Source organism: Dipodomys merriami, unplaced genomic scaffold, assembly GCF_024711535.1.
Source record: "Dipodomys merriami isolate MVZ:Mamm:240054 unplaced genomic scaffold, mDipMer1.0.p SCAF_485, whole genome shotgun sequence".
Taxonomy (NCBI): Eukaryota; Metazoa; Chordata; class Mammalia; order Rodentia; family Heteromyidae; genus Dipodomys; species Dipodomys merriami.
The window spans coordinates 109,765-137,044 of record NW_027206052.1 but is presented as its reverse complement, the minus strand read 5'-3'; the positions used below and the strand labels follow the sequence as shown (position 1 = coordinate 137,044).

The 27,280-nt window shown below is 47.1% G+C and overlaps 1 protein-coding gene across 2 annotated transcripts in view; it reads left to right on the top strand.

The window, feature by feature from the left end:
- LOC138809104 (interleukin-6 receptor subunit alpha-like) overlaps positions 1 to 26,531 on the top strand; it is a 54,123-nt gene extending 27,592 nt beyond the window's left edge. The window contains exons 4-11 of one of the 2 annotated variants that reach the window (XR_011366707.1): positions 2,142 to 2,320; positions 2,735 to 2,901; positions 3,536 to 3,677; positions 12,503 to 12,546; positions 13,930 to 13,990; positions 16,870 to 16,963; positions 22,094 to 25,546; positions 25,640 to 26,531. Coding sequence is in view for 1 of the 2 variants with exons in the window: in XM_069995482.1 (XP_069851583.1) it covers positions 2,142 to 2,320; positions 2,735 to 2,901; positions 3,536 to 3,677; positions 12,503 to 12,546; positions 13,930 to 13,990; positions 16,870 to 16,963; positions 22,094 to 22,325 (919 nt within the window). In the remaining variant the exon portion in view is untranslated. Of the gene's footprint in view, positions 1 to 2,141; positions 2,321 to 2,734; positions 2,902 to 3,535; positions 3,678 to 12,502; positions 12,547 to 13,929; positions 13,991 to 16,869; positions 16,964 to 22,093 lie in introns of both variants that reach the window. The other variant, XM_069995482.1, reaches the window with a different exon arrangement.
- The last annotated feature ends 749 nt before the right edge of the window (positions 26,532 to 27,280 follow it).

Sequence of the window (27,280 nt, the reverse complement as noted above, 5' to 3'; positions counted from 1 at the left end):
CATCCTTTAGTCCTCCATGCTGAATACACTAATCCTTAATCACTTAGTGATTTCAGTTACCACTGCTTTGTGTCTGACTAGACCTGCATTACTTTTTAATGTGCATTCCCCAAAGCTCAGTGCTGTGAATGGAGTCATGAGAGCATAAAACAAACTGGGTCAGAAAAGTCCATGAGACTGCATTTCCAGAATAACCAGCCAAAAACCGGGCTGGAGGCATGGCTCAAGTAGTCAAGTGCCAGCCTTGATTAAAAAAACAGAGCTGTGATTCAACACAGTTGGATTTCCGTTTGTGTCTGTCTCCAAAGAATTGCTAGGAAGCCTGCCTGGCATCACTGTGCAGAAAAGTGCCAGTCACCCATCTGCAAATATCGCAGCTGCCAGGAGAACTGTTAGCACATTCCATTCCCCACCCCAAAGTCGAGATCAGAACGCCTCACAGCCTGGCTGGGTTTAGATACACAATGTTTGGGACTGGAGATCATCCAGTGTGTTTTCCTCAGAGGCTGATAGCTCCCAGATCAGCCCTGGAGCCCAACTCACCTAGAGGACCTTGTTGACAGGGAAATGGGGCCAGGGAACAGGAACAGGGTCTTTAGCTCCCCCCCCCCACCCCCTTGCCTGTCAGCAGCTTTAGGTACTGTAAGATCTGCTTTGGAATCTAGACAACAATCTAGAGAACCCTAGGAAGTGAGGTTGATGGTGCCTGCCTACCTTCCCATCCTCACCCCATCACATTGCTTCCCTACGTATTGTGGAAAGTTGAGCATCTGCCTTGGGATAGGATCCCTGCTAGAGGCAGTGGGAAAGAGGAGAGAGAATAGGATGGGCTCTGCCTTCCAATGCCAACCTGTCTTCTCAGGTTAGGTGGGATAGGAGCCTGAAGGCAGCATTAACTCACACTGCAAGGACTAGGGAATCCTATCTAGAAGGCTGATTGTCCCAGGTGCTAGACACAGCCTGGGCCCAGAGCTCAAACCCACTGCAGAGACAGTGACTTGACCTAGGGACAGGGAAAGTAGTTGCCCGCACATGTGGCTGCCCGCACGCACGCACTGCTGTGGACTCAAATACCAAGGTGCACCGGAAGTGAGCAAGCCTTCAGGCTTCCAGGTCAGGTGAGATGGCATCTGACTCACTCAAGTGTCTTTAGCACCCAGAATGGGTTACTGGACTTAGTTGCCTGAAGCCCTGTCCCTGCCTGGCCTTTTGAACCCATTTCACATGCAGGGCTTCGTAATGCAAAAGCCTTGCCAGGGCGCCTCCTACTCTGAGGGCAAGTCTTTTATCAGGAGCCGGGAGGCAGGGGCATGGCTCTCCGGAATCACTAATGCATAGCCCGTGGCTCCTAGAGCACAACAGGCCCTGGCTTGAAGGCTCAGTTTACCACATCCTAATTTAAGGCCTAAGTGATAGACTGAGCTCTCTCCTCCAGCACTGGTTTTCTTCTCCCCTTAATCCTCCACTATTCCTGGTGCTAGAGGTTTTATACCATCACTACTTTCTTTCTTTCTTTCTTTCTTTCTTTCTTTCTTTCTTTCTTTCTTTCTTTCTTTCTTTCTTTCTTTCTTTCCTTCCTTCTTTCTTTCTTTCTTCCTTCCTTTCTTTCTTTCCTTCCTTCCTTCCTTCCTTCCTTCCTTCCTTCCTTCCTTCTTTTCTTTCTTTCCTCCTTCCTTCTTCCTTCCTACTTTCCCTCCTTCCCTCCTTTCCTTTTTTCCTTCTCTCTCTCTCTCTCTCTCTCTCTCTCTCTCTCTCTCTCTCTCTTTCCTCTTCTTTTTTTCTGTTTGAGACAAAGTCTCACTCTGTAGCCTAGGGTGGCCTTGAACTCACAATCCTTCCACCTCAGCCTCCTTGCTGATACAGTGAACTGTAATAGAACCCTTATTAGAGAGGTACTCATCGTATTCCCATTTTCAAATGTCAAGACAGAGACTCAGAGGTTGAAGAACTTGCTTGAAGCCACAAAAAACTAAGTGTTGGGGTGACAAAAAAGCAACCTTAAATGTGTGTAGTCTGCTGCTGGGATTTAAACCCTGGGATTAGACTTCAGAGCCTGAGCTTCTAACCCTTGGGCCTGACCTCTCTTGGAAAAAAAAAGAGAGAGAAAGTGATAGAGCACTGACCTTCTGTTGTGTCCACAGCCAGAATGGCCCGGTGTACTTCCAGGAGTCATGCCAGTATTTTCAAGAGTCCCAGAAGTTCTCCTGCCAGTTGGCCATCCCAGAGGGGGACCAGTCTTTGCATTCAGTTACCATGTGCATCGCCAACAGTGTGGGCAGCAAGTTGAGTGAAAATAAGGCATTCCGTGGTTATACAATCCGTAAGTAGCTCTCCTCTTCTGCAGCTTATTATTTAACTTAATATTCCACCCCCATTTTTTTATTTTTTGGTGCTCATATTGGCATTTGAACTCAGGGCCTCATGCACACCCTTAACTTTTTTGCTCAAGATTGGTGCCCTACCACTTGAGCCACACCTCCCATTCCTGCCTTTTTGCCGGTTCATTGGAGATGAGAGTCTCTCAGACTTTCTTGCCTGCACTGGCTTTGAACTGTGTTCCTCAGACCTCAGCTTCCAGGGTAGCTAGGATTACAGGCAAGAGCCGCCAGTGTCCACTAAGGACATGGCTTTGCTATGCATGGAGAAGACTCTGAGGCTGGGGTTCTGACTGGACAATTGTCATGCTTCTCTGTACGCTGCCGGCTGCTTCATTGAAGCCTCACTTTTCCCACAGTGAAGCCCGACCCTCCCACCAACATCAAAGTCACTGCCATGCCTGGAAACCCCCGCTGGCTCAATGTCACCTGGCAAGATCCCCACTCCTGGAACTCAGACTTCTACAGGCTCCATTTTGAACTCCGATACCGGGCTGAGTGGTCAAAGTCATTCACCACATGGCTGGTAAATTCATCTTCTACTTCTAAGCAAAAAAGCACTCTAGGGGCTGGGAAGGTGGCTCAGTGGTAGAGCGAGTGCCTTGCATGCCTGAGGCCCTGGGTTCAATTCCTCAGCACGACATAAGCAAAAAGAAAAAAGCCGGAAGTGGCGCTGTGGCTCAAGAGGTAGAGCGCTAGCCTTGAGAGCTGAGGGATAGCGCCCAGGCCCAGAGTTCAGGCCCACGACCGGACCCCCCCCAAAAAAAGCACTCTAGACCTTTGGGGATAGCAGGTTTCCAGGTCATGCTTTGTACTTTCCTCCCTGCATGGTGTTGAATTTTTAAGTCATTTGACCTTATGAGCCTTGGTTTGTCTCATTTACAAGATGGGAAGAATTAATGCCAGGCGGGTCTCCTCTTGAGAGGCCTGTTTGAAAGGACAGGGGGAGATGTGGGATATGAGCGCGCAAGGACTGTGGCTCTCAGGCTATTCTAGTGGATGAGGTTGGTGTAGTGATCTATAGCTTCAGGGTGTGTGGCTCAGGGCAACTCTGTCTTGCTCTCAGCCTCCAGTTCGGTGTGAGGGCTGGGTGGCTGAGGGCACATCTCCCTGCTCATCAGGGCCTACCTACCCAGAGTCACTGTGTCTCCCTTCCTCAGATCAGAAGTTCTCAGTATCGCTGCATCATCCAGGATGCCTTGCGTGGTACGAGGCACGTGGTGCAGCTCCGAGCCCAGGAGGAGTTTGGGCTCGGCCAGTGGAGCAACTGGAGCCAGGAGGTCCTTGGCGCTCCTTGGACAGGTACCTTGCTGTGGGGGGAGGATGGGCACTTTTCAGCTTTGCTATGTGACAAGTCACCCCCAAGCAAGTGCTTAAAATGTGACTATGGTGCACACCCTTAATCCTAGCTACTCAAGAGGCTGAGATCTGAGGATTGTGGTTCAAAGCCAGCCTGGGCAGAAAAGTCCCTTGTGAGACTTTTTTTTGGTCGGTCGTGGGGCTTCAACTCTGGGCTTGGATGCTGTCCCTGCATTCTTCAGCTCAAGGCAAGCGCTCTACCGCTTGAGCCACAGCGCTACTTCCAGTTTTTTAGTGATTTTATTGGAGATAAGAATCTCATGGACTTTCCTGCCCGGGCTGGCTCAGAACCGTGATCTTCAGATCTTACCTCTTGAGTAGCTAGGATTACAGGCATGAGCCAACGGCGCCCGGCTCCTTGTGGGACCCTCCAATAAGCTACTCAAAAAAAGCTGTGGCTCTAGAGATAGAACACTAGCCTTGAGCACTGTTTCAGCGGCAGTGCCCAGCCCTGAGTTCAAGCCGCAGACCTGGCAAAACAAACAAACAAAAACCCAACAACAACAACAAAACCAAACCCCAAACCAAAAAACAACAGCAACTCTATTTATCTGCTCAAGTTTCTGAAGTTATTTGAGCAAGAGTATTTGCCTGCTTGGTCTTGGATGAATCCATCATGCAGTTGACATAAGGCCTGGAGAGTCTAGGATGGCCACACTAACGTGCTCGACAGTTGATATGATTGGTGACTGAGCCCTTGGTTCCCCAAACACTTCTCACTTGTGGTAGGCCAGTCCAGACTGGGGTGGAGTGGGGATGGGGCAGGCAGCTGGAAGAAGAGGTGAGGATAGGACCACTCAGAGTGGATGGGAGGAGCCATAAAAGATTATAGGCATATTATACTGGACAACAATGGCTCCCGCCTGTAATCCTAGTTACTCAGGAGGTTGAGATCTGAGGACCACAGTTCAAAGCCAGATCAGGCAGAAGACTCTGTGAGACTCTTTTTTGTTGTTGTTGTGGGGCTTGAACTCAGAGCCTAGGCACTGTCCCTTAGCTCTTTTGCTCAGCACAAGTACTCTACCACTTTGAGTCACAGTGTCACTTCCAGTTTTCTGGTGGTTAATTGGTGGTAAGAGTCTCACAGACTTTCCTGCCTGGGTAGGCTTTGAACCGTGATCCTCATATCTCAGCCTCCTGAGTAGCTAGGATTAAGGCATGAGCCAGCAGTGCCCAGCTTCTGTGAGACTCTTACCTCAAATTAGGCATTAAAAGCCAGAAGTGGAGGTGTGGTTCAAGTGGTAGAGTGCTATCTTTGAATAAAAAACAAACTAAGGGACAGTGACAGGCCTTGAGTTTAAGCCCTAACACTAGTACACACACACACACACACACACACACACACACACACACACACACACACACACACACACACACACACACACACACACACACGTATAAGTTCAGTAACATTAAGTCCTCACACTGTTGTTTAGTCATCACACTGTTGATGCCCAGCATGTTTTTCATCTTGCAATACTGGAGTTCCAAATCCTTTAAGCAACTGGGCAGTCATCAGCCCTTTCTCTAGCCTCTGCAGCCACCATGCTACTTTGTTTCTGAGTTTTCTCTAGATACTTCAAGTAATGGGATTGTAAGGATTTGTCCTCTGTCTGGCTTAAAATAGTATCTTTAAGGTTCATTCATACTATGGCATGTGTGCAAAGTACCTTCCTTTTTCAGGTTGAATAATGTTCTATTGTACAGAAGTAGCACATTTTGTGTATCCACTGATCTGTGGGTGGATACTTGGTCTCTCTGGTCCTTGCTTTGTTCTCTGGGTGGACCTGATGTGTCTCTGAACTCTCCTGGAATTCTAGGAAGACCTGCCTCTTATGCTCCTCTTCGCAGGCTGTGTGTTAGATGGTGTGTGGGTTCCTCACCAGCCTGCTCACCTACCACTAAGCCCAGTGATTTTTTCCCCCATCTTTCCTCTGGTGGAAGGCATGGAGGGCATGGCAGGGGCCAGCTGCCAGCTCTGGGAACAATCTCAGGTTTCTAGCCTCGGGGCCAGTGCTGGTGTAGCTGGCTGAGTGCAGGCAGAATATTTGATTTCTTCTCCTCAGGCAGCTGCTCCTCATCCTATTCTGATTGCTTTTGGAGACAGCGTTAAATTCAGGGGTGAAGACAGACCAGAGGGAAACCTACCACTTGCCTCAACTTGGGACAGAGCAAGAGGAACTTGGGTGATTCTGAGGCCAGAGGGGTTTAGATTAGGAACTGGGGAGGGTGGGCAGGAAGGCGGGGATGAGGAGTGCCTAGCTGATCAGGTATGGCTGGGCGGTTCAAGTGTTGATGGACTCACTATGCTGGCCATGGGCTTACTGACCCCAAGCACCTTTAGGGACAGAGGTCATAGGAAGAGCATTAGACTTGGAACTGGGTTGGATGACATCAGCAAAGTTAGTCTCTTAGAGCCTCAAGTCTTGTCATCTATCAAGTGAGAATCCTGCCTTTTAATGATTTTTTTGTCTACTGGGAAAAAATGTTCTTTAAAAATGGTATAGAGGGGCTGGGAAGGTGGCTCAGTGGTAGAGCACTTGCCTTGCATGCATGAGGCTCTGGGTTCAATTCTTTAGCACCACATAAGCAAAAAGAAAAAAGCCAGAAGTGGTGCTGTGGCTCAAGTGGTAAAGTGCTAGCCTTGAGCTGCAGAGCTCAGGGACAGCGCCCAGGCCCAGAGTTCAAGCCCCACGACCGGGGGGAAAAAATAAAGGTATGGCATAGCTGAGCGCAGTGGCTCACGCCTGTAATCTCAGCTACTCAGTGAGGTGGAAATGAGGAGGATAGCAGTTTGAGGCCAGCCCAGACAAAAAGAAGTTGGTGAGATGTCATCTCAACCCGCCCTCCCCTACATACAAGCTGAGTGTGCTGGCCCATGCCTGTCATCCTAGCTACATGGTTTAAGTGGAAGTTTGATGGTCAAGGCTGGCCAGACAAAAACCTCTAGGTCCTTGCCAGGAGCTGGTGGCTCACACCTGTAATCCTAGGTACTCAGGAGGCTGAGAGCTGAGGATCATGGTTTGAAGTCAGCCTGGGAAAGGAAAGTCCTTGAGACTTTTTTTTTGGGGGGGGGGGAGGAGTCTGGTCGTGGGGCCTGAACTCTGGGCCTGGGCGCTGTCCCTCAGCTCTTCAGCTCAAGGCTAGGGCTCTACCACTTGATCCACAGCACCACTTCCAGCTTTTTTCTTTTTTCTTATGTGGTGCTGAGAAATCGAACCCAGAGCCTCATGCGTGCAAGGCAAGCACTCTACCACTGAGCCACCTTCCCAGCCCCATCCTTGAGACTCTTATCTCCAATTAACTACCAAAAAGCCAAAAGTAGAGCTGTGGCTTAAGTGGTAGAACACTAGCCTTGAGTACAAAAGCTCAGGGACAGCATCCAGGCCTTGAGTTCAAGACTCTGGACCAGCAAAACAAAACAAAATAAAAACTTAAAAGCAAGAAAGAGGGCTGGGAAGGTGGCTCAGTGGTAGAGCGCTTGCCTTGCATGCATGAGGCCCTGGGTTCCATTCCTCAGCACCACATAAGCAAAAAGAAAAAAGCTAGAAGTGGTGCTGTGGCTCAAGTGGTAGAGCACTAGCCTTGAGCTGAAGAGCTGAGGGACAGTGCCCAGGCCCAGAGTTCAGGCCCTATGACAGGACTCCCCCCTCCCCCCCAAAAAAAAAAGCAAGAAAGACTAGGGAGTGTAGCTCAAGTACTAAAGCACTTGCCTAGCAAGCTAGGTTGAAACCCCAGTACAGAACATGGTTCTGTCTGCCTGGGAGGTCTAAGTCTGGCAGCTGGAAGTGGCCTTGGGGGAGCTAGGGTGGTTGGTAGTGAGAGTACGGGCTCATGGAACTTGGGAGTCTGACCTACAGCAGGTACTGCCCCCTTGAGGCTGGGCCTGGCCAGCACAAACAGCTTCTGCATCTAAGTACAGAAATGGGGACCTAGGGGGATGGAGAGGTATCTGAGTCATACAATCTTGAGGTCTCTGCTTTGGACAGCAAATCCAGTTCACTGCCATCAACCTCTGTGGATGTTGGAGAACTAATTCTCTGGTTTATTGGAGGAATTCTTGGTGGCAGTGATGTTGAATCTGGGGGTCTCCAAGATCTCATTTTCAGAATGAGCATAGGACAAGGTGTCTAGGAAAAGCCCATTAGGCAGAAGAGGGTTGTATGATGCTCCTTGAAAAATCCCGTGAAGCCCTCTCTGTATTCCCCCTAGAACAGGAACCTCAGGGTGGAAGAAGGCTGGGGGTTTGTGTTTGTAAGGCCAGGACTAGGCCTCTTCAGGAAGCAGGTTCCTCTCGTCTAGAGCTTGGAGGCTACATGTGATCTGCAGCCCTTTGGCTATCCAGTTCTGGGAGTCCTTTCGTTCCCCCCTCCCGGGGACAGTGTGCAGATTGAAGAGTGTATAGTTGCACAGCTCTGAAGAGCTCTTGCCCGCTTCCCACTCTGCCTGCTCCCCCACTTTCCCTTCCTCTGAGCCCAGTGTGGCAGTGTTCTCAAATCTGTTTCACAAAGTGCCTAGGCCACTCCCACTTGCCACCTGGAACTCAGCACTGGGCTGGAGGCAGACTTGGGTCTCTTGGGATGACCTTGGGGGAAACACCTTGCTGAGCCCAGTATGGTTATTTGTCAAAGGGAAATAATAACACCTGCTTCTTAAAAAACCCAAACCCCAAACTTGTCTACTAGGGTTATCAGGCTTCACAATGACCACGGAAAAAGAAGAATAGATGCTAGCATTATAGCACTGGAAGCTGTGTCGCCTGCCAGTCCCATTTCTCTCTCATGCTTGCTAACACCTGCCCAGAAAATATGAGGCCCCGAATTCAAACCCCTACTCCCCTAAACAAGAGCTATAAAAGGACTGGGCTGTGTGTCTGTGATAGAACAAATGTTTAACATGTATAAGGACCTGCAGCCATTACCAGCACAAAACACAAAACCAAAGGAAATATAAATGAATGGAAGGGAAACAGAAAATTATTCTACCTGCTATTAATGGAGCCTCCAAGCTTTCTAAGCCCACAAACTGTTCATGGTCAATAGCACCTGTCTTGTGGAGCATAAGGGCCAAGTGCAGCTGTCAACATCTGTAGTATTCTCTTCTTTTATGCTGGTTCTGGGGATTGAACTCAGGAGGCCCTGAGTGCTGTCCCTGAACTTTTTTTGCTCAAGGCTGGTATTCTACCACTTGAGCCACAGCTTCACTTCCAGTTTCTGGGTGGTTAACTGGAGATAAGAGTCTTATAGACTTTCTTGCCTGCTATCAAACCACTATCCTCAGATCTCACAGCCTCCTGAGTAGTTAGGATTACAGGTGTGATCAGACTCATCTGGGTTACTTCTCCCTATTGGTTTCCTCATTGGTGAAATGGGGATAACTATCATTACTCAAGAGCTGCCACCGCCCTCACATGAGACAAAATGATCTGATCAGCGTTCCCAGAGTCATCTTGGGAGCTTAAAAAAAAAAAACACTCATGTTGTTTGAAGACTTTATTTTATTTAGTTTCACATTAGAAACGTTTGATTGCTTCTGGTTACTTTGTGAGTTATTCAAGATAATTCCAAAAATAAATTTCCCACTTAATCCCATGAGACAGGAACCACCAGAGGGAGTTTAAACATCACAGTACTGCATGCTATGTGGGGTTGGGTTTCCCCTTCTCCCTGACAAGTCTCTGGGCTTGGAGAACTTTTTTTTGGGGGGTCCGGTTGTGGGGCCTGAACTCTGGGCCTGGGCACTGTCCCTCAGCTCTTCAGCTCAAGACTAGTGTTCTACCACTTGAGCCACAGCGCCACTTCTGGCTTTTTTCTTTTTGCTTATGTGGTGCTGAGGAATGGAACCCAGGGCCTCATGCATGCAAGGCAAGCACTCTACCACTGAGCCACCTTCCCAGTCCTAGGCTTGGAGAACTTTAAAGAGCCCTGGTAGCTGGGTCTCACAGCCAAAGCTCTAAGGCCATAGGTTTAGGGCGGGGCCTAAAAGGTTCAAGATGGTGCTGTTTGGTGGGATCTGGGAAACCTCTGCTCTATGACCATCTGTGCTCAGCTGTATTGCTGTTTAGCTCTGTCTTTGTCTACTGGTTTTAACTTTTATTCTAGCAGCCCCATCACCATGTTCTGCTCATCCTTCTTTTACTCCTGCCAGGTGTTCATTGTTCTCTGCTAGGCTGCCAGAGGAAAGCACAAAGGAATAAGAAACTGGGTCCCAGCTGGGCGCCAGTGGCTCACACCTGTAATCCTAGCTACTCAGGAGGCTAAGATCTGAGGACTGCATTTCAAACCAGCCTATGTAGTCTACTGTCTCTTATCTCCAACTAACCAACAAAAAGTCACAAGGGGAGGTGTTCAAGTGGTAGGACATTAGTCTTATGTGAAAAAACCAAGGAAGGAAGGAAGGAAAAGGAAAGAAACTGGATCCTTCTCCTAAATTTGAAGTTTGATTCTGGGGTTAACTTACTGCATGAGTTTAGACAAGTAGCTTTCCCTCTCTGGGCCTGTTTGAGTTCTTTCCACCCCTCCAGTGTGACTAATGTGTGGTTTGCTCCCCATTTCCAGTTAGGTGAGAAACTCCCACTCCTTACCACCCGCTCAAGCATTCATGATTCTACTCCTGGTTCAGGGAGTAGATCTTGGTGTAAACCATTTTAGTGGTATTTTTAACATTTTTTTTTTCCTCTTGATGGAATAATGATGGCTGACAGGAAAATATTTGGGAAACCCTGAGCATTCCAGCCATCGCCTGTCATGGTTCAGTGTCTGTTCCCTTGGGCTTGTATTTGCTGCTGGACACATTCCCATGCTGGGACTCTTTGATTCTTGGCCTCCTTTTTGGAGATTTCTGCAGAAACCTTGTTCTCATGCAGCAGTGTGGCCATGAGAGAAAGCCCGGTCCACATCCCTGCTCCTGTAGGGGTGCGAAGCCCATCAGGCTGGCAAGGAGTCACTGATCATGTTATATATTTTTGTTGTACAAGGTGAAAGGAAGGAAATGAAATTGTTAATAGTGCTTATATCTGATGATGACGGTCCTTCTATCTTCTATCCTATGTATGAATACATATAGTAATCTATACAATAGATAAAAATAATATAGTACTTGGCATAGTGGTATATGCCTGTAGCCCTAGCTTCTTGGGAGGTAGAGGTGGGAGGATCACAGTCTGGCCATGCAGAAGTGTAAGACCTAATCTGAAAAATAACCAGCTGGAGGTGTGGCTCAGTTGGTAGAGTACCTTCCTAGCAAACACAGGGCCTTAAGCTCAAACCCTAGTACCACCACATAAATAGCTAAATAAATGTTTCTTTAGAAACATATAAAGACTTTTTGTCTTACTTTTTTTTTTTTTTTTTGCCAGTTCTGGGACTTGAACTCAGGGTTTGGGTGTTGTCCCTGAGCCCTTCTACTCAAGGCTAGCGCTCTACCACTTGAACCACAGTGCCACTTACAGGTTGAGTAGTTTATTGGAGATAAGAGTCTCATGGACTTTCCTGCAAGGGCTGGCTTTGGGCCATGATTCTCAGATCTCAGTCTCCTGAGTAGCAAGGATTAAAGGCCAGAATCCAGATTAAATCTTGCACTTCTTTTTGGTCAGTCATGGGGCTTGAACTTGGGGCCTGGGCACTGTCTCTGAGCTCTTTTGCTTAAGGCTAGTGCTCTACCACTTTGAGCCACAACACTATTTCTGGTTTTCTGGTAGTCAATTGAAAATAAGAATCTTATGAACTTTCTTGCCCAGGCTGGCTTCAAATCGTGGTCCATAGAACTCAGCCTCCTGAGTCGCTGGGATTATAGTTGTGAGCCACATGTACCCAGCTAGTTTGATTTTACTTTTAACTGACATATAATAATTGGGCCTCTATATGAATACAGTAAGATGTGGCTTTTCTAATTTTGCTGAACTGAGGCCTTGTACATGCCAGGCAAGCGTTTTACCTCTTGAGCCATGTTTCCCTTCCCCTCAGCTCTTTTGTTTGTATTTCATTGTTAGATAGCTTCTCACTAATTTTGCACTCATGACCATCTGGCTTCTGCGTGCCACTATGTCTGGCCCAATGTGATGTGTTGATGATTGTGAACATTGTGCAAAATATCTTTCAAGGCTACTACATTATATGGCTCTATTATTATTTGTATAGATAGTGCCTTAGGGAAATCTTTAGTTATTTCCAGTATCAGGCTTTTATTTATTTTTTGGTGCCAGCTAGTTACTGGGGCTTAAACTCACAGGGCCTTGTACTCCTGATTGGCCTTTTCTCTCAAGGCTGGTGTTCTACCACTGGAGCCAAATCCCATTTAGAGCATTTTTTGGTGCTTAATTGGAAATAAGAGTCTTAAGAACTTTCCTCTCTGGGCTGGCTTCGTACCTCAATCCTCAGATCTCAGCCTCCTGAGTAGCAAGGATTATAGGCATGAACCACCTACACCCAGATAGCATTAGGTTTAAAAAAATAACATTGTGGGGCTGGGAAGGTGGCTGGCTCAGTGGTAGAGTGCTTGCCTCGCATGCATGAGTCCCTGGGTTCGATTCCTTAGCACCACATAAACAGAAAAATCCAGAAGTGGTGCTGTGGCTCAAGTGGTAATTCACTAGCCTTGAGCTGAAGGACAGCACCCAGGCCCAGAGTTCAAGTCCCATGACTGGCAAAACAAACAAACAAACAACAACAACAACAACATTGTGATGATCTTTATTCTGCTTTGGAGCCCATCTGATAAGACTCTAGGATCCATGACTTAATAATGATGACCCATCTTTCTATCTGCAGAATCCAGGAGTACTCCAGCCGTGACTCTGTACCCTGCCATGCAGGTGAGCCCATGTTCTTGTAAAAGGGTCAGGGTAGCCATGCTTGGTTGTTAGGAGTGTGGGTGTCACCAGACAGAATTGGGTGTCCATCCCAGCTCTGCTGAGGGGCAAATCTTTTATCCTCCCCAAGTCTCTGTGCAGGGATATAGCTGTTCCATCCTGGGGCCTGGAGAGCATGGAGCAGCCCTGCCTGATGCATTGAATTGCCCGGTGTCTAGCTACTGCTGCATCTCTGGGCCTTTTGGACATGATGTAATGCCTTTGCTTTCAACAGATGCACTTTATCTGAGTCTTTCCCCTGTGGATGCCTGGTATAATTTGCTGGAAAGAGGATTACCTCGGAAGCTGCTTAACAAATTCCTTGAGTAATCCAATTTTCCATCCAACTATATCTCCTACCATGGTCCTTAATTCCCTCAATGCTAAGCCATTCTGGGAGCTGGGCAGCACAGAGAAGGGAGCCTGGGCTTCTAAAGCTCATCCAGGCAACTTCAGCACAGCTGCCAGTGAAAGCCATGCCCTTAGGCTAGAGAGTTCCCAGTACAACTCCTAGGGAAACTGACACCTCCACTGAGGCCTGGTCCACCTGTAAAACTCTGAGCCACGCATCTTATTCAGTCTTCCTACTCTTCTTCTCTTGCTTCTGAGGCTAGGGATGGATCTCAGAGCTTTGCACTTGATAAGCAAGCATTTGTTTTATTTTGCCCATCCTAGGGCTTGAACTCAGGGCCTGGGCCCTGTCCCTGAGCTTCTTTTTGTTCAAGACTAGCACTCTAGCACAGTACCACTTCTGGCTTTCTCTGTGCATGTGGTACTGAGGAATCAAACCCAGGGGCTTCATGTATGCTAGGCAAGCACTCTACCACTAAGCCATATTCCTAGCCCAGGCAAGCATTTTTTTATGGGCTCAATTTTCAACCCTTCTCATTCAATCAGTCCTCACACGATTCTACAAGGGAGCAGAACTGAGGCCCCCATGGGCTCAGAAATCTGCCCAAGGTCACAGAGGTTGGATGCTGGTAAGTGTTGGTACCTGCATGGAAGCACCACCTAAAGGGGCAATTGCTGAACACCCAGTGTGTGTGGGGTGGGGATGGGGAGGGGGGTTGTGCCTTCCAACTTTTGGTGGAGAAGCAGACAGAAGCTACCTCTAGCATGTCAAGTAAGGATACAGATATTGCAAATAACGGTGATAGTGGGAGTTTTGTGAGGAAAGAATGCTCTGGGTGGGTCAGGGAAGCTTTGAGGAGGAAGTGACATCAGGCTGGGTCTGAATGATGGAGAACTATGTAGAGCCGGGCCTGGGATGAGCGCTCTCTCTCTCTCTCTCTCTCTCTCTCTCTCTCTCTCTCTCTCTCTCTCTCTCTCTCTCTCTCTCTCTCTCAGACCACTGCTGAGGAAGAGGAAGATGCCAACAGGAGTTCTCCAAAAGCAACAAGCCTCCCAGGTAAGGGTTGGAAATTGTTGGAATCCTGTAGAAAGTTTTTCTGGAGTTTGCAGAAAATCTCTTCTTTGGACAGTTGGCCAAGGATTAATAGCAACAATATTTCTTTATATGCTTAAGCTTGATCTATCTATCTATCTATCTATCTATCTATCTATCTATCTATCTATCTATCTATCTATCTTTGAATTCAAAGCTTGGGCACTGTCCCTTAGTAGTAGGCTTGTGCTTTACCACTGAGCCACAGCTCCACTTTTGGCTTTTTTGGGGGGATGGTTAATTAGAAATAACAGTCTTATGGACTTTCTTGCCCAGACTGGCCTCAAACCACAATTCTCAGATTTTAGCCTTCTGAGTACCTAGAATTACAGGCATGAGCCTACCAGGGACCTATTTAAGCATGATAATGTGTGCTAAAATATAGTGAGGGGCCAATAGGATAAATCAGTGAAGTTATTTGGCAATTGGCCTACAAAACAAATGAGTGTGATGTATACCTAATTTCAGGAATCTGAACTGGAAAATCATTGAGGGGAATTTCTGATTTGGGTGCCTTCAGTTCCAATGCTTCTCATTTCTTATAACCCACAAAACCAGGAAAGCTTACCAACATTTATTCCAGAAAAGCCATGGACTGGGAATGTGGCCTAGTGGTAGAGTGCTTGCCTAGCATACATGAAGCCCTGGGTTTGATTCCTCAGTACCACATACACAGAAAAAGCCAGAAGCGGCACTGTAGCTCAAATGGTAGAGTGCTAGCCTTGAGCAAAAGAAGCTCAGGGACAGTACCCAGGTCCTGACTTCAAGCCCCAAGACTGGCAAGAGAGAGAGAGAGACAGACAAAGAACAGAGAGAGAGAGAGAGAGAGAGAGAGACAGAGACAGAGACAGAGACAGAGAGACAGAGACAGACAGAGAGACAGACAGAGAGACAGAGAGAAGAAAGGTCGTAGGTTCTGTGTTTGTTTTACTCAGAGTAAACATGGAGTCCTGACTTCAGAGTTCAGTACTTGAGCAGCTACAGCTGATGACTCTCAAGCTTAAGGAAGTCCCAGCTTGGTTATCCTGCAGATTCATGTTCATACCTCAGCCTTTCACCTGCAGTGCCTTCTAGTTGCACAGCCTTGTTGTGGTATTGCACATCTAGGAAGTACCTGCTAAATACTTAGGACTGAGCTTGGCACAGCTAGGGACTCAGTACCTGGTCCATCCCTGTTCTCAAGAAGTATGCTGGCTGTGGGGCTGGGAAGGTGGCTCAGTGGTAGAGTGCTTGCCTTGCATGCCTGAGGCCCTGGGTTCGATTCCTCAGCACCACATAAGCAAAAAGAAAAAAGCCGGAAGTGGCGCTGTGGCTCAAGTGGTAGAGCGCTAGCCTTGAGCTGAAGAGCTGAGGGACAGCGCCCAGGCCCAGAGTTCAGGCCCCATGACCGGACCCCCCCCCAAAAAAAAGAAGTATGCTGTGCTGTGGCAGCCTTGGGCACAGTAGACTAGTAGCTGTAGCAAAAAGGGGATAAAGCAAGGTGGATTGAGAGAGCACAGCCAGCTGGTGCCATTTGAAACGGGCCTTGAATGGCATGTGACAGGAGATAGGGCATCCAAGGGCAGCTGTGGAGAAAGATGCTTGAGTTTCCCTATATCCTTTTTCCTTTTTGCACCTTTGAGGCTTCAAACAAAGCCTGACACATGACAGATATTCAATAAATATTTACTGAATAAAGGGATAGGTATAATGAGAGAATGAAATGTTAATAAATAATCCAATAAACATTCTGCTGTTTCCATCAAGATGTGGGATACCCTTGAAGAGATTGACCCTGTGGCCCATAGTCATTTGCCAGTCTGGGTTCATTCGTGGCTTCAGCAGGGGCTAGTGGCATCACAACCACAGTGGTTGCCTTTAGGGAAAGAAGAGCCTGAGTCCTGGGTCCACCATGACTTCTCACCAAGCCAGTGAGAATGATGGTTTTGCTTAAATGTCCCCTATGCCCAGGTCAACAGTTGTAAAAAGGGCATTGCCCGGGAGAGACATGGCTACTAAGGAAGCTAGATTGTTCTTCCTTCTGCTTGATGAGATGTTTTGAAGGACCAGCTTTCTGCAAGGCACTCTTGGAGCAGTTAGGGAGTATAATAGTGAGAAAGGCCCCATGACCTCTGCTTTACGAGAGTCAGACTAGAGGAAGAGCTGGGGGAATAGCCAGGAACACTTGCCCAGATTGGAGTAGGTGACCTCACCTCTTCAGAGACAAAAAAAAAAAAAAAATGGCAGAGTCAAAACTGGACAGCAAAGGTGGGAAGGTCATTTGGGGAGAGAAGCGGGGCAGTGGGAGGGGAAATCCGAGGGAAAGGGCCAGTGGCACATCCAATAACCAAGAGAAATTCAATGGCTGGGGCTTGAGGACCAAGCTGAGGGGTGGTGGAGGACAGGCAAGAGATGACATCCCAATGCACAAACACTTGATTGAAAGTTTCTGAGCCTCTTTGGCATGGCCCTCAATGGAACTGCAATCGAGAAGTCCCCAGAACCTTCTATTTTTGGCGTTCCCCTGGTCCTGTGCCTGTGGGGGCAGACTACATGCCACCACCAGGAAAGCCATGCTGAAAGTCAGTGGGTGTCTGTGGCTGACCACAGGAACTCAGAAACCGAGCTTGAGGTGTATGTCTCACCAAGAAGTGGAATCCTGGGCTCTGCCAGATTGTGCTGGAGCGATCCTAGAGCTGGTTCTGGCCAGAAAACTGGCAGCCTTTTGCTATTTACCTGAGCTGTTTTCTGTTGGGGGTGGGAGGGGCTTCTGTGAGGCTTTCCACAGCCAGCTGAGTTGCCCTTCTCTCCCTCTCCTCCCCCTCCTCCTCCTCCTCCCCTTTCCTTTCTTTTTTCTTTCCTAGTACAAGATTCTTCTTCCTCATCACTGCCCACATTCCTGGCGGCTGGAGGCAGCCTGGCGTTTGGGTCCCTCCTCTGTATTGGCATTATCCTGAGGTAAGATGGGCTGTGGGGGACAGGCTGGGGGAGGGGAGGTGGCTCTGTTCTGTTCTTGTATTTCTTAGTTTTCCTTTGCACATCTGGTCATCAAAATTTGCAGAGTATTTGCTCATTCATTTCCTCACTCAGCAAAAGCATACATATGACACATGTAACACACAGCACCTGTTTCAGGGGCTGTAGGAGACAGTACCATCTAGAGAGGAAGCCAGATGTGGAGAGGTAATTTGCAGGAGTGGCCAAGGTTCAACAGAGCAGAAGTAGGAAGGAGAACAGACTGACACTTTAGGAGGAAGTCAGCTGATCGGATGAGCAGAGAGCTTGGTGAGCTATCTCTTGAGGCACTTCTCCACTTCTGGCTTTTTTGCTAATTAATTGGAGATAAGAGTCTTAGGTTGGGCTGGGAATGTAGCTTAGTGGTAGAGTGCTTGCCTAGCATGCATGAAGCCCTGGGTTTGATTCCCTAGTACCACATAAACAGAGAAAGCAGGAAATGGCAGTGTGGCTCAAGTGGTTAGAGTGCTAGCCAGGAGCAAAAGAAGCTCAGGGACAGTGCCCAGGCCCTGAGTTCAAGCCCTAGGACTGGAAAGAGAAGGGGGTGGGGGTGAGAATCTTCTTACGTGAGCCCCTGGCACCCAGCCTGATTTTCAATGAAGTAATAAAGGAGCCATTCCCTGCCTGGGAAGGGATTTCTCACTTTACCATGGGCACACACTTGAGCATTTTGCTTCTATTTCTGCATTATTTCTTCAACAGGCTTTGCTTGGAATCTACTACATAGCTACAGAAGTGGATGTCAGATGGCTTCTGTTTGTCAGATGAAGAAATTAAAACTTGAAAGGGTTGTTATTAGTAAGAACAAGGCCAAGATTCAACCCCAAAGCTCACAATCTATGGATGGGGCCTTATGGATCATTTAGTTAAATTCTTTAATTGACAAATGAGGGAACAGGCCAAGCAAAGTGCTTGCCCAAGTACAAGCAAGACCCAGGCTGGAGCACATCCTGGAGAGGCTTGCCAAGGCGCCAGCCTGCTATTAGCCTGGCTAAGATAGGGCCCAGCAAGGTCTCACCGTGGTCTCTTAGCCAGCAGCTCCATCATGGTGGGCTATTAACCACTAACAGAGATGTGTCAGAGCCAAGTTTGCTTACCTGCTAATGATGCTTGGACGCTGGCTGATTGCTAAACAACCAGACTCTCTGCAGCACAGAGCAAATGCCCTGTACCCCAGAAAATGTATCAGCAATTTATTTCTTTTTCTTTTTCTTTTTTTTTGTTGGTTGTGGGGCTTGAACTCTGGGCTTGGGTGCTGTCCCTGAGCTCTTCAGCTCAAGGCGAGTGCTCTACCGTTTGAGCCACAGTGCCACTTCCGGTTTTCTAATGGTTTTATTGGAGATAAGAGTCTCACGGACTTTCCTGGCTGGGCTGGCTTTGAACTATGATTCTCAGATCTCAGCCTCCTGATAGCTAGGATTACAGGTGTAAGCCACTGGTGCCCGGCTACAGCAATTTATTTCTTAGCCTGGTGAGTTTCCATTTTCTTTTGTATTTGGTAAAGTTATTTAGAGAGACTCATTTCAAAGGAAAAACTCCACTAGTTCTCAAATCCCTCTTGTCAAGAAAAAGCTATTGAGAGCTAGGGATGGTGGCCTGCGCCCGGAATCCCAGCTAGTCAGGAATCATAGGTAGGAGAATCATGATCTGAGGCCTGCCCAGCTTTTTTTTGTTTTTGTTGTTTTTTAAAGTATGAGACCCTATTGGAAAAATATTAAAAAAGCAAAGAAGGGCTGGAGGGATACATGGGCGGCAGAGCTCTTGCTTAGCAAGTTTGAGTCCCTGAGTTTAAACTCTGGTATCACTTTTTTCTTTCTTTTTTTTTTTTTTTTTATTTTACCTGAACTCTGGACCTGGGCGCTGTCCCTTAGCTCTTCAGCTCAAGGCTAGTGCTCTATCACTTGAGCCACAGTGCCACTTCCGGCTTTTTCTGCTTATGTGGTACTGAGGAATCAAACCCAGAGCCTCATACATGCAAGGCAAGCGCTCTACCACTGAGCCACCTTCCCAACCCGGGTATCACTTTTTCAAACCCACCTGTACCATGAGGAAGTGTATTTGGCCTCTTGCTGGTCTCAAGGGTGTCTTTGAATTTAGGATTTTCAGAAGGGGGTTCTCTTCTCAAAATATCTCAAGAGGAAAGCTCACCTTTCTCCATTGCCCATCCAGCTATTAAAACAACAACAACAATAACTGAGGGCAGAGATAGTTTCATCTTGGTTAAAAATATTGGTAGAGGGGCTGGGAAGGTGGCTCATTGGTAGAATGCTTGCCTCGCATGCCTGAGGCCCTGGGTTCGATTCCTCAGCACCATATAAGCAGAAAAAACTGGAAGTGGTGCTGTGGCTCAAGTGGTAGAGCACTAGCCTTGAGCTGAAGAGCTGAGGGACAGTGCCCAGGCCCAGAGTTCAAGCCCCACGACCGACAAAAAAACCCCCACAACAACTCAGTAGAGATTGTGGTTTGTGTGTGTTGTGTGTGTGTATGCCTGCATGCACATTTGTATGTGATTATTATAGGTAATTTGCTAAATATTGACAAATAGAAAAGCATTATTCAAAGATGGCCACTGTTAATTTTTTTAAGTGTAAGCAAGGATATATTTTGATATAGCAAAGTTAAAGTAGAGAGAAATAGGAGAAAGAAACATTCTCTGCTTCTTATTCAGGCAATGAGAGTTAGAGACTCCCACCATTAATTCTTAAAATGTAAGTGTGGTTAGAGTTTAACAAACTACAGAAAAGGACACATGCATAAAGGTAAACACATGTGGATTTGTAAAAAATGAACATAGCAGGATCAAAGACAGTATTTAGGGTTTTTTTTTTTTTCTGCCTAAGTTTCTTGTTTGGTTTGACTTAGCCATGATTATTCAGAACTCTGAATCCTACTGGTTAAATTTAGCATTCTCACATAAGCATTTTTTTCCCCATATAATTTATAAGCCTCACTTATATTAGCAACAGATTCCTCTAGTAGGGACATGTATCCAAATTCACTTAACCAGACTCCTCATATTTGGGCATTTGGATATTTTGCTTTTATAAATAACACTGCATCGAACATCTTTGTGCTCAAAGCTTTTTCCTTGCTCTTATTTGTTTAGAGTGTATTCCTAGGAGTTCCTGGGTCAGAGAGTGAGAATATTTCACAATCCTGAGTGTAGTGTACCCTTGGTCTTTTTACAGAGGAGGAGAGCTTCACTCAAAGACTGGGAGGTGGAGACGGGGCGAGTGGGGGGGGGGGACAGAGATCCAGTAAGCACCCCTGTGGGGCTGCCTTCCTGTGAGGTTTCCAAATGGCCAAACCCTAAGTAACACTCCCCAGATTGTTTATTCCATTGGATAACAGGCAAAAAGCCAATGGCAGATACAGCGCCAATGGCAGATTTGGAGCCAGCTATCAATTATTTATCATAACAAGGACAGGAATAGCCTGCTGATATAAAAAGAAGCCGAAAGAAAATGCTCAACTCCCTTAACTTTTTTTTTTTTTTGTCATGGGGCTTGAACTCTTGGCCTGGGCTCTGTCCCTGTGCTCCTTTTGCTCAATGCTAGCACGCTGTGACTTAAGCCACAATACCAGTTCCCCCGTTTTCTGAGTAGTTTATTGGAGATAAGAGTCTCATGAACTTTCCTGCCCCAAACCTAGATCACCAGATCTCAGCCTTCTGAGCAGCTAGGATTATAGACGTGAGCCACTAGCACCAGGCAAGTAACTGGGATTTGGTGGGATGGAGGAGAGAGGAGAGGTCACCAAGCTCACTCACTCTCTGTTCTGGGATAGTAGGCAGCAAGTTGAGCACCACAGGGGAAACAAAAAGGAGGCAAGGAGGCCCTGGCTGGCTGCCTCTCTCAGCACACTTTGTCTAAGCCCCCGCCACCCCTTCAGGAAGGAGACCTGACTGTACATTTGAAGATGGATATCACCATCTCATCTTTCTTTGAGCTGTCAACTGACTGCTCGGTGACTGAGTCCTGGCTTTGGGCCCAGAGTTTAGTACAGAGAGATGTCTATCTCCTTCCTGTTTAACCTTGCCTTTCCTGCCAGCTGAGTCAATGTGTGCCCAATGGTGCCCACGTTTGAGTGTGAGCCTGTCACTGCTAGGTGGCTTCCTGGGCCAAGGTGGACTCTGAGAGTAGAGGACAGGAGTGCGGTGGAAGGAGCTCAGTAGCGCTGTCCCTGCCGATAAGGCCTGGTTGTGATGATCTGCCTCCTGCCAGCCTTCATTTGACTTGAGAGGCCCATTTTCTTTCTTTTTTTGGGGCGGGGGGGGTCTGGTTGTGGGGCCTGAATTCTGGGCCTGGGCACTGTCCCTCAGCTCTTCAGCTCAAGGCTAGCGCTCTACCACTTGAGCCACAGCGCCACTTCTGGCTTTTTTCTTTTTTCTTATGTGGTGCATGTGGTGCTGAGGAATCGAACCCAGGGCCTCTGGCATGCAAGGCAAGCGCTCTATCACTGAGCCACCTTCCCAGCCCGAGAGACCCATTTTCTATCCTGGCTACCAGAACAGTTTTTCTTTTCTTTTCTTTTCTTTCCTTTCCTTTTCTTTGTTTCTTTGTTTCTTTGTTTCTTTCTTTCTTTCTTTCTTTGTTTCTTTCTTTCTTCCCTTCCTTCCTTCCTTCCTTCCTTCCTCTCTCTCTCCCTCCCCCCTCCCTCCCTCCCCCCCCTCTCTTTCTTCCTTTTAAGTAAATGGATTTGGAACTGCTGATGTGTACCTAATAGGCAGCCTCTGGAACAGGACAAATTAAGGGACTGTCAGGGGACTTCTGAACGCTCTGAAGGGACACACATTCCCCCCTCCCCCACACCTTCCCTCTTGGCCCAACAGCAGATATATATTTTCTCCCCGGTGTTTGTGAAACTCACCAGCCATTAGGAAGATTGTGGAACTTCTGCTGATTGGATGAATAGTCCCCACTGCTTTGAGCTGAGCTGTGAGTGCCAGGCCACTGGGGCTACCAGCTGTTAGTGTTTTTCACTGTGGGTTCATCTCAAAGGGAACTTAACCTCTCTGGTTTGTCTTTGTGTGTGTGTGTATGTGTTTGTTTGTACATGCGCATGCGTGCCAAGGCTCAGGAGGACATGGAAGTCACAGATTCTGAAAGAAGACAAGGCGAGCATTCAGCGGCCATGTTCCTTGGAGCAACCCAAGCCTACCATTGTGCTTGTTCCTCTCCTCGCCACACCAATGACCACCGGCCATCCTGGGTCCATCAGCACTTTGAGCCACAGCCAACCAGATGCCAGGAACCCACAGAGCGCTTATGACATGGGCAACAGAGACTGCTTCTTCCCCAGATAGTTGTCTGGGTGACAGCACCAGCTGGTTCACCTCAGGGCCCTTCACTGCCATTCCTGCTCATCTCAGGGTGGAGGCTTCAGCCTCACTGTCTCAGAAGAGCCTTGTGGAGATGCTTGAGTTTTCAAGCCTCCCTTCCCAAATGCTCTGCTTCAGGACGTCATATGGAACCCAGGGAGCTATGTGGAGTCTCCATTGGACACTGGGTGTGGAGGAGCTGCTGGTCACCCCTACACACCCCACAAGCTACACCCTCAGCAGGAGGATGGCATTCCAGCCAAAAGGGCATCCATTTGCCCATCCCATGGTTCACTGCGAAGCTGAATCTTCTGGCTCGAACTCACCACACAAGTGTCTTTGCCATTCTGTTTTGTGGAGGCCTGAGGATGGCTATGTATAAGTCTCAGAGGCTGGGGAGGAAGCTCTTTCCTGCCTTTCTTCTCCACACTTGAAAAACACACAGCGGGTGGGGTAGGGAAAGTTCCATGAATAATATCTCAGGGCCTGATGGTTTGAAGTGGAATCATAATTAGTTCCTCATTTGCATTTTGCTAAATGTGAATGATAACCCTAGGCATTTGCTGATTAGAGAAGCATTTCCCTCTGTAGATCTCAGGACTCTGGGAGGGAAAAGTTGGGGAGTTAGGATTGTGATTCTTTGTGGTAGCTGAAAGGGGAGAGCAGAGCCTTGAAAAACCAATGTTCTCAGTCTCCCCAAACAACCTCAAAGTGGGCTGGCTGGAGGAGGCCTCTGCCAGTGCAGACAACAAAATCGTTCCACTGCAGAGGTGGTTGATTCTGATTTCAGCTGGACCTGAGCAACTAGGAGAGTGATATTCATGTGAAAGGAAAAATTAACTCAGCAAGGATATACTTTGATTTTTTTTTAAAAACCTACTGTTTTGAGATGCTGGAAGACCCTATATTCACTTATCACAGGGGAGGAACACAGTAATTTCCTCTAGTACAATACCAAGGCAAGTGAGAAAGGAGGAGGAAAAAATAGTTTTGCTATGAGAGACAAGATTCTGGATTCTGTTTCTTTTCTTTTTTTGTGCCAGTCCTAGGGCTTGGTCTCAGGGCCTGGGCGCTGGCCCTGAGCTTTTGCTCAAGGCTAGTGCTCTTCCACTAGAATCACAGCTCCATTTCAGCTTTCTATTGGGGGTGGGGTCCTTTATTAGCGGTAAGAGTCTCCCTGGCTACTTTAAACTGTGATCCTCAGATCTCAGCCTCCTGAAAAGCTATGGTTACAGGCATGAGCCACTGGCACCTGGTTTCTTGTTATTTTGTGTTTGCCTTTTAAAAGTGCAGAAATAAGCTGCTTTTTCTCTGCTTTAGAAAAAAAAAATCAACTGTAACTGCCCTCTCCCCTAACCCCCAGGGATAGTTAGGAAGGAAAGGGTGTCCAACTTCCTGTCCTCATGCCTCCCACTAGTACTGAGCAGACTCTTAGAAATTCCCCACCCCTGGGCCTAGGCGCCCTGTTACCAGAGGGAAAGTTTATTAGAAAATCCCCTACCCTGGTGCCTTCCTTTTTATGTAGTCCCTTCAGTTGTATTCTTTTACACAGTTTCTTGAGTCATGCTCTTTTACACAGTCCCTGAAAGCACTCATCAAGGGACTGACCACCTCACCTGACTTCTCTGCTGGGGCTTTGAGGACTCATCGAGGTTCACGGTCACTCGGACGGAGAGTGGAGCTGGGATCAGAATGAACAATGCAGCCACAGACTCCAGGTTCACCAGCCCACAAAGCTTTTCTTATCTTTTACCATTTTAACAACACCATCACCACCAGACAGGCGGCAGGGGATGAAAGCCACCATAGTTTGTTTGCTGTTTGCCACGTTCAAGGCATTACTATCTTAAGCAAGTAGTGAGCTCCATCGCTGGTTCTGTATGTTTTAGGTTCCCCTTGCTGTCTTAGTAAGTTGTTCAGAGTAAAGCAAGGCTGGGTATCGGTGGCTCATACCTGTAATCCTAGCTACTGGAGAGGCAGAGATTGGGAGTATCATGGTGCTAGGCCAGCCTGGGCAAAAAAAGTTCAAGAGACTTCCATCTCAACAGAAAAGGCTGGGTATGGCGGTATGCACCTATCATTCTAGCTACTTGGAAGAATTAATCACAGTCTAGGTCAGGCAGGGATGTGGGACTCAAAGACCCTATCTCAAAAATTATCAAAACAGGGGCTGGGAAGGTGGCTCAGTGGTAGAGCGCTTGCCTTGCATGCTCGAGGCCCTGGGTTCGATTCCTCAGCACCACATAAGCAAAAAGAAAAAAGCCGGAAGTGGCGCTGTGGCTTAAGTGGTAGAGCGCTAGCCTTGAGCTGAAGAGCTGAGGGACAGCACCCAGGCCCAGAGTTCAGGCCCCATGACCGGACCCAAAAAAAAAAAAAAAAATTATCAAAACAAAAAGGGAACTGGATGCATGCCTCAAGTGGTATAACACCTGCTTAGTAAATGTGAAGCCCTGAGTTCAAACCCCAGTAACCCCACCCAGTCCCCCCCCCCGCAAAAAATAAGCTAAGCAAATGTTCATGTTTTTCCTCTAGTTTCTTGAGAACAGCAAAAAACGCTGTGAGAGAGAAATATTAGAAGTGGGGACCTGTGTGAGTCAAGGTGGTTCTGTGCCAAAAGATCTCTAATTCCTTACATGGTTTTACCCACTTATTACCAAAGCTAGGCAGAGTCTTGCTGAGTAGTGGAAGATGTGAAAACAGATAGCTCATGATGTCTGAGAACTAGGCAGCTTTGATCTCCAAATTGAGACTGCTTTCATTATTATTGCAATGAAACTGTTTTTAATATATATATATATATATATAGAGAGAGAGAGAGAGAGAGAGAGAGAGAGAGAGAGAGAGAGAGAGAGAGAGAGAGAGAGAGAGAGAGAGAGAGAGAGAGAGAGAGAGAGAGAGAGAGAGAGAGAGAGAGAAAAGACATTTTCCTCCCTTAATTTCTTATAAGCTAGTGTCAATGAAGAAAAAGTCTCTTGTCTTTTCTGGGCTCAGGCCTGGCACAGGTATATGCTGTAAGCTTTCTCTGCCCTGAAAAATCTCCAGTGAACGAACTTGCATCTCACTTCGACCTGATTTTCTGCAGCCCAAGAGTAGCCTCGTACCTTCAACAGCACTGTCCCTCACTAACACCTCTAGTCACCACCACACAACCAGATGTGGAATGTTGGGGCAGAGCTCAGATTAAACATGATCACCTATACTTTCAGGTGGGTAAAATAGAAAAAGATATGCTGGATCGAGATCTAAAGCAGTCGTTCATTCTTGTAGCATTAATAGAATATTTTTAAAAAACATTTCAGAGTGGCATAGGATTTGCATATAAGACCTTGGATCACAGTGCTTTGTTTAGCTGGCCAGCAGGGCTCTGAGCTTGCCCTGAGTTTCTCTACCACTTCCCTGCTGTTTCAGGAGATAGAAAACAGGTCATCAAGGTAAGGTGTGGAATCTGCTGCGGTGACTTGGTGGGGAGCCAGGTTGGTGGAGCCCAGATGGGCAGGCTGGGACTGGTCATAGATTGTGGATTTCTTGAAGACCTTCAGGAATGTCTTGCCTGGCTTCTTCTGGGCTGGGCTGTATCCTCTCATCACAGGTCCTTACCATGGCTGACCCACTTGCACATGATTCTTACACTGGCTCTCCAGGAGAGTTGGTGAGAAATTGTCATTTAGAAAGACTGGGAAACCCATGATCCTTTCCCTTGCCATAGTCTGCAGTGGGATTCTCGCTAGAGAAGTTGGGTCAGCTGGTTTAGGTGCTGTGCCAGGTACTCCCAAGTGTCTCCTGAAGGTCCTGACAGGCTTGTGTTCCCAATGTGGCCAGGTGCTAGTTCTAGGGAGTGTCTGTGACAACCTTTACCACTATTAAAGAATACTATGAAGTTTGTGAAAATATGTTCATACATCTACTTTTGAAGGAAGGACCGGAACAGCATGTAGCAAGCTGGTAATTAACAGAGACCTCACTGGATTGAGATCACATCTGTTAAATAGGATACCTCAACTCTACCTTGTTTTGTTGGAGACAAATCATACTTTTACGGTTCCCCTTTCTCCCCCCAATTATCTGAAAGCAAATAGCAAAGGATTATGTCTGTACAGTCAGTTTGTGTTCTTGCAATGCTTTTCCTATTTGCCACTGATTTTATGTGTTAAGTGAAAATCGCAAATGTTTGAAATAAATAATTTCTAAAAATACACTTGAAATGTAATCTTGCTTTGACTCCCTGGGTCATATAAAGGAAAGCTTTGTATGATTGAGGAAGAGAAAGACTGAGGAAGGATGAGTATTAAATAGAACTTTCTCTCTCTTTGGTGCCCATACTAGGTCTTGAACTCAATGCCTTGAGTTGTCCCTTAGTTTTTTGGTTTTTATTTTGTTTTTTGTTGAATGCTGGTTGGTGTTCTATCACTTGAGCCACATCTCCCTTTCTGCCTTTTTGCTGGTTAAATAGAGATAAGAGTCTCATGGCTTTTCTACTCTGGCTGGCTTTGAACCTCGATCCTCAGATCTTAACATTCTGAGTAACTAAGATTACAGGTGGCAGCCACTGGTACTCAGTTACATAGAACATTTTTAGAGGTGTCCCTTAATGCAAGATTAAAATATGTTTTTTTTTGGAAAAAATGTGAATTTAACAAAGAAACAACCAACAGCTATCATTATGAAAGTACTTCTCAAACTGAATTGTGGCATTTTTGGAAGGGTATTTATGGGTCTGCCGTGTTACCATTGTCATTACCAGATGATGGACATGGGGAAGGAAAAGGAAGGGCTATTATTCCTCTGAAGACTGTTTATGGGACTGGGTGTGGGGACTAATAGCATCACAAAGGCCTCTCTGAACTCCTGATCATCAGGAGCCTGAAGTAGGTAAAACTTGGGACAGAGCCATCCACATCTTCCTGAGACAAGCCATCCTGTGAATGCTTTGTGAGTAAGAG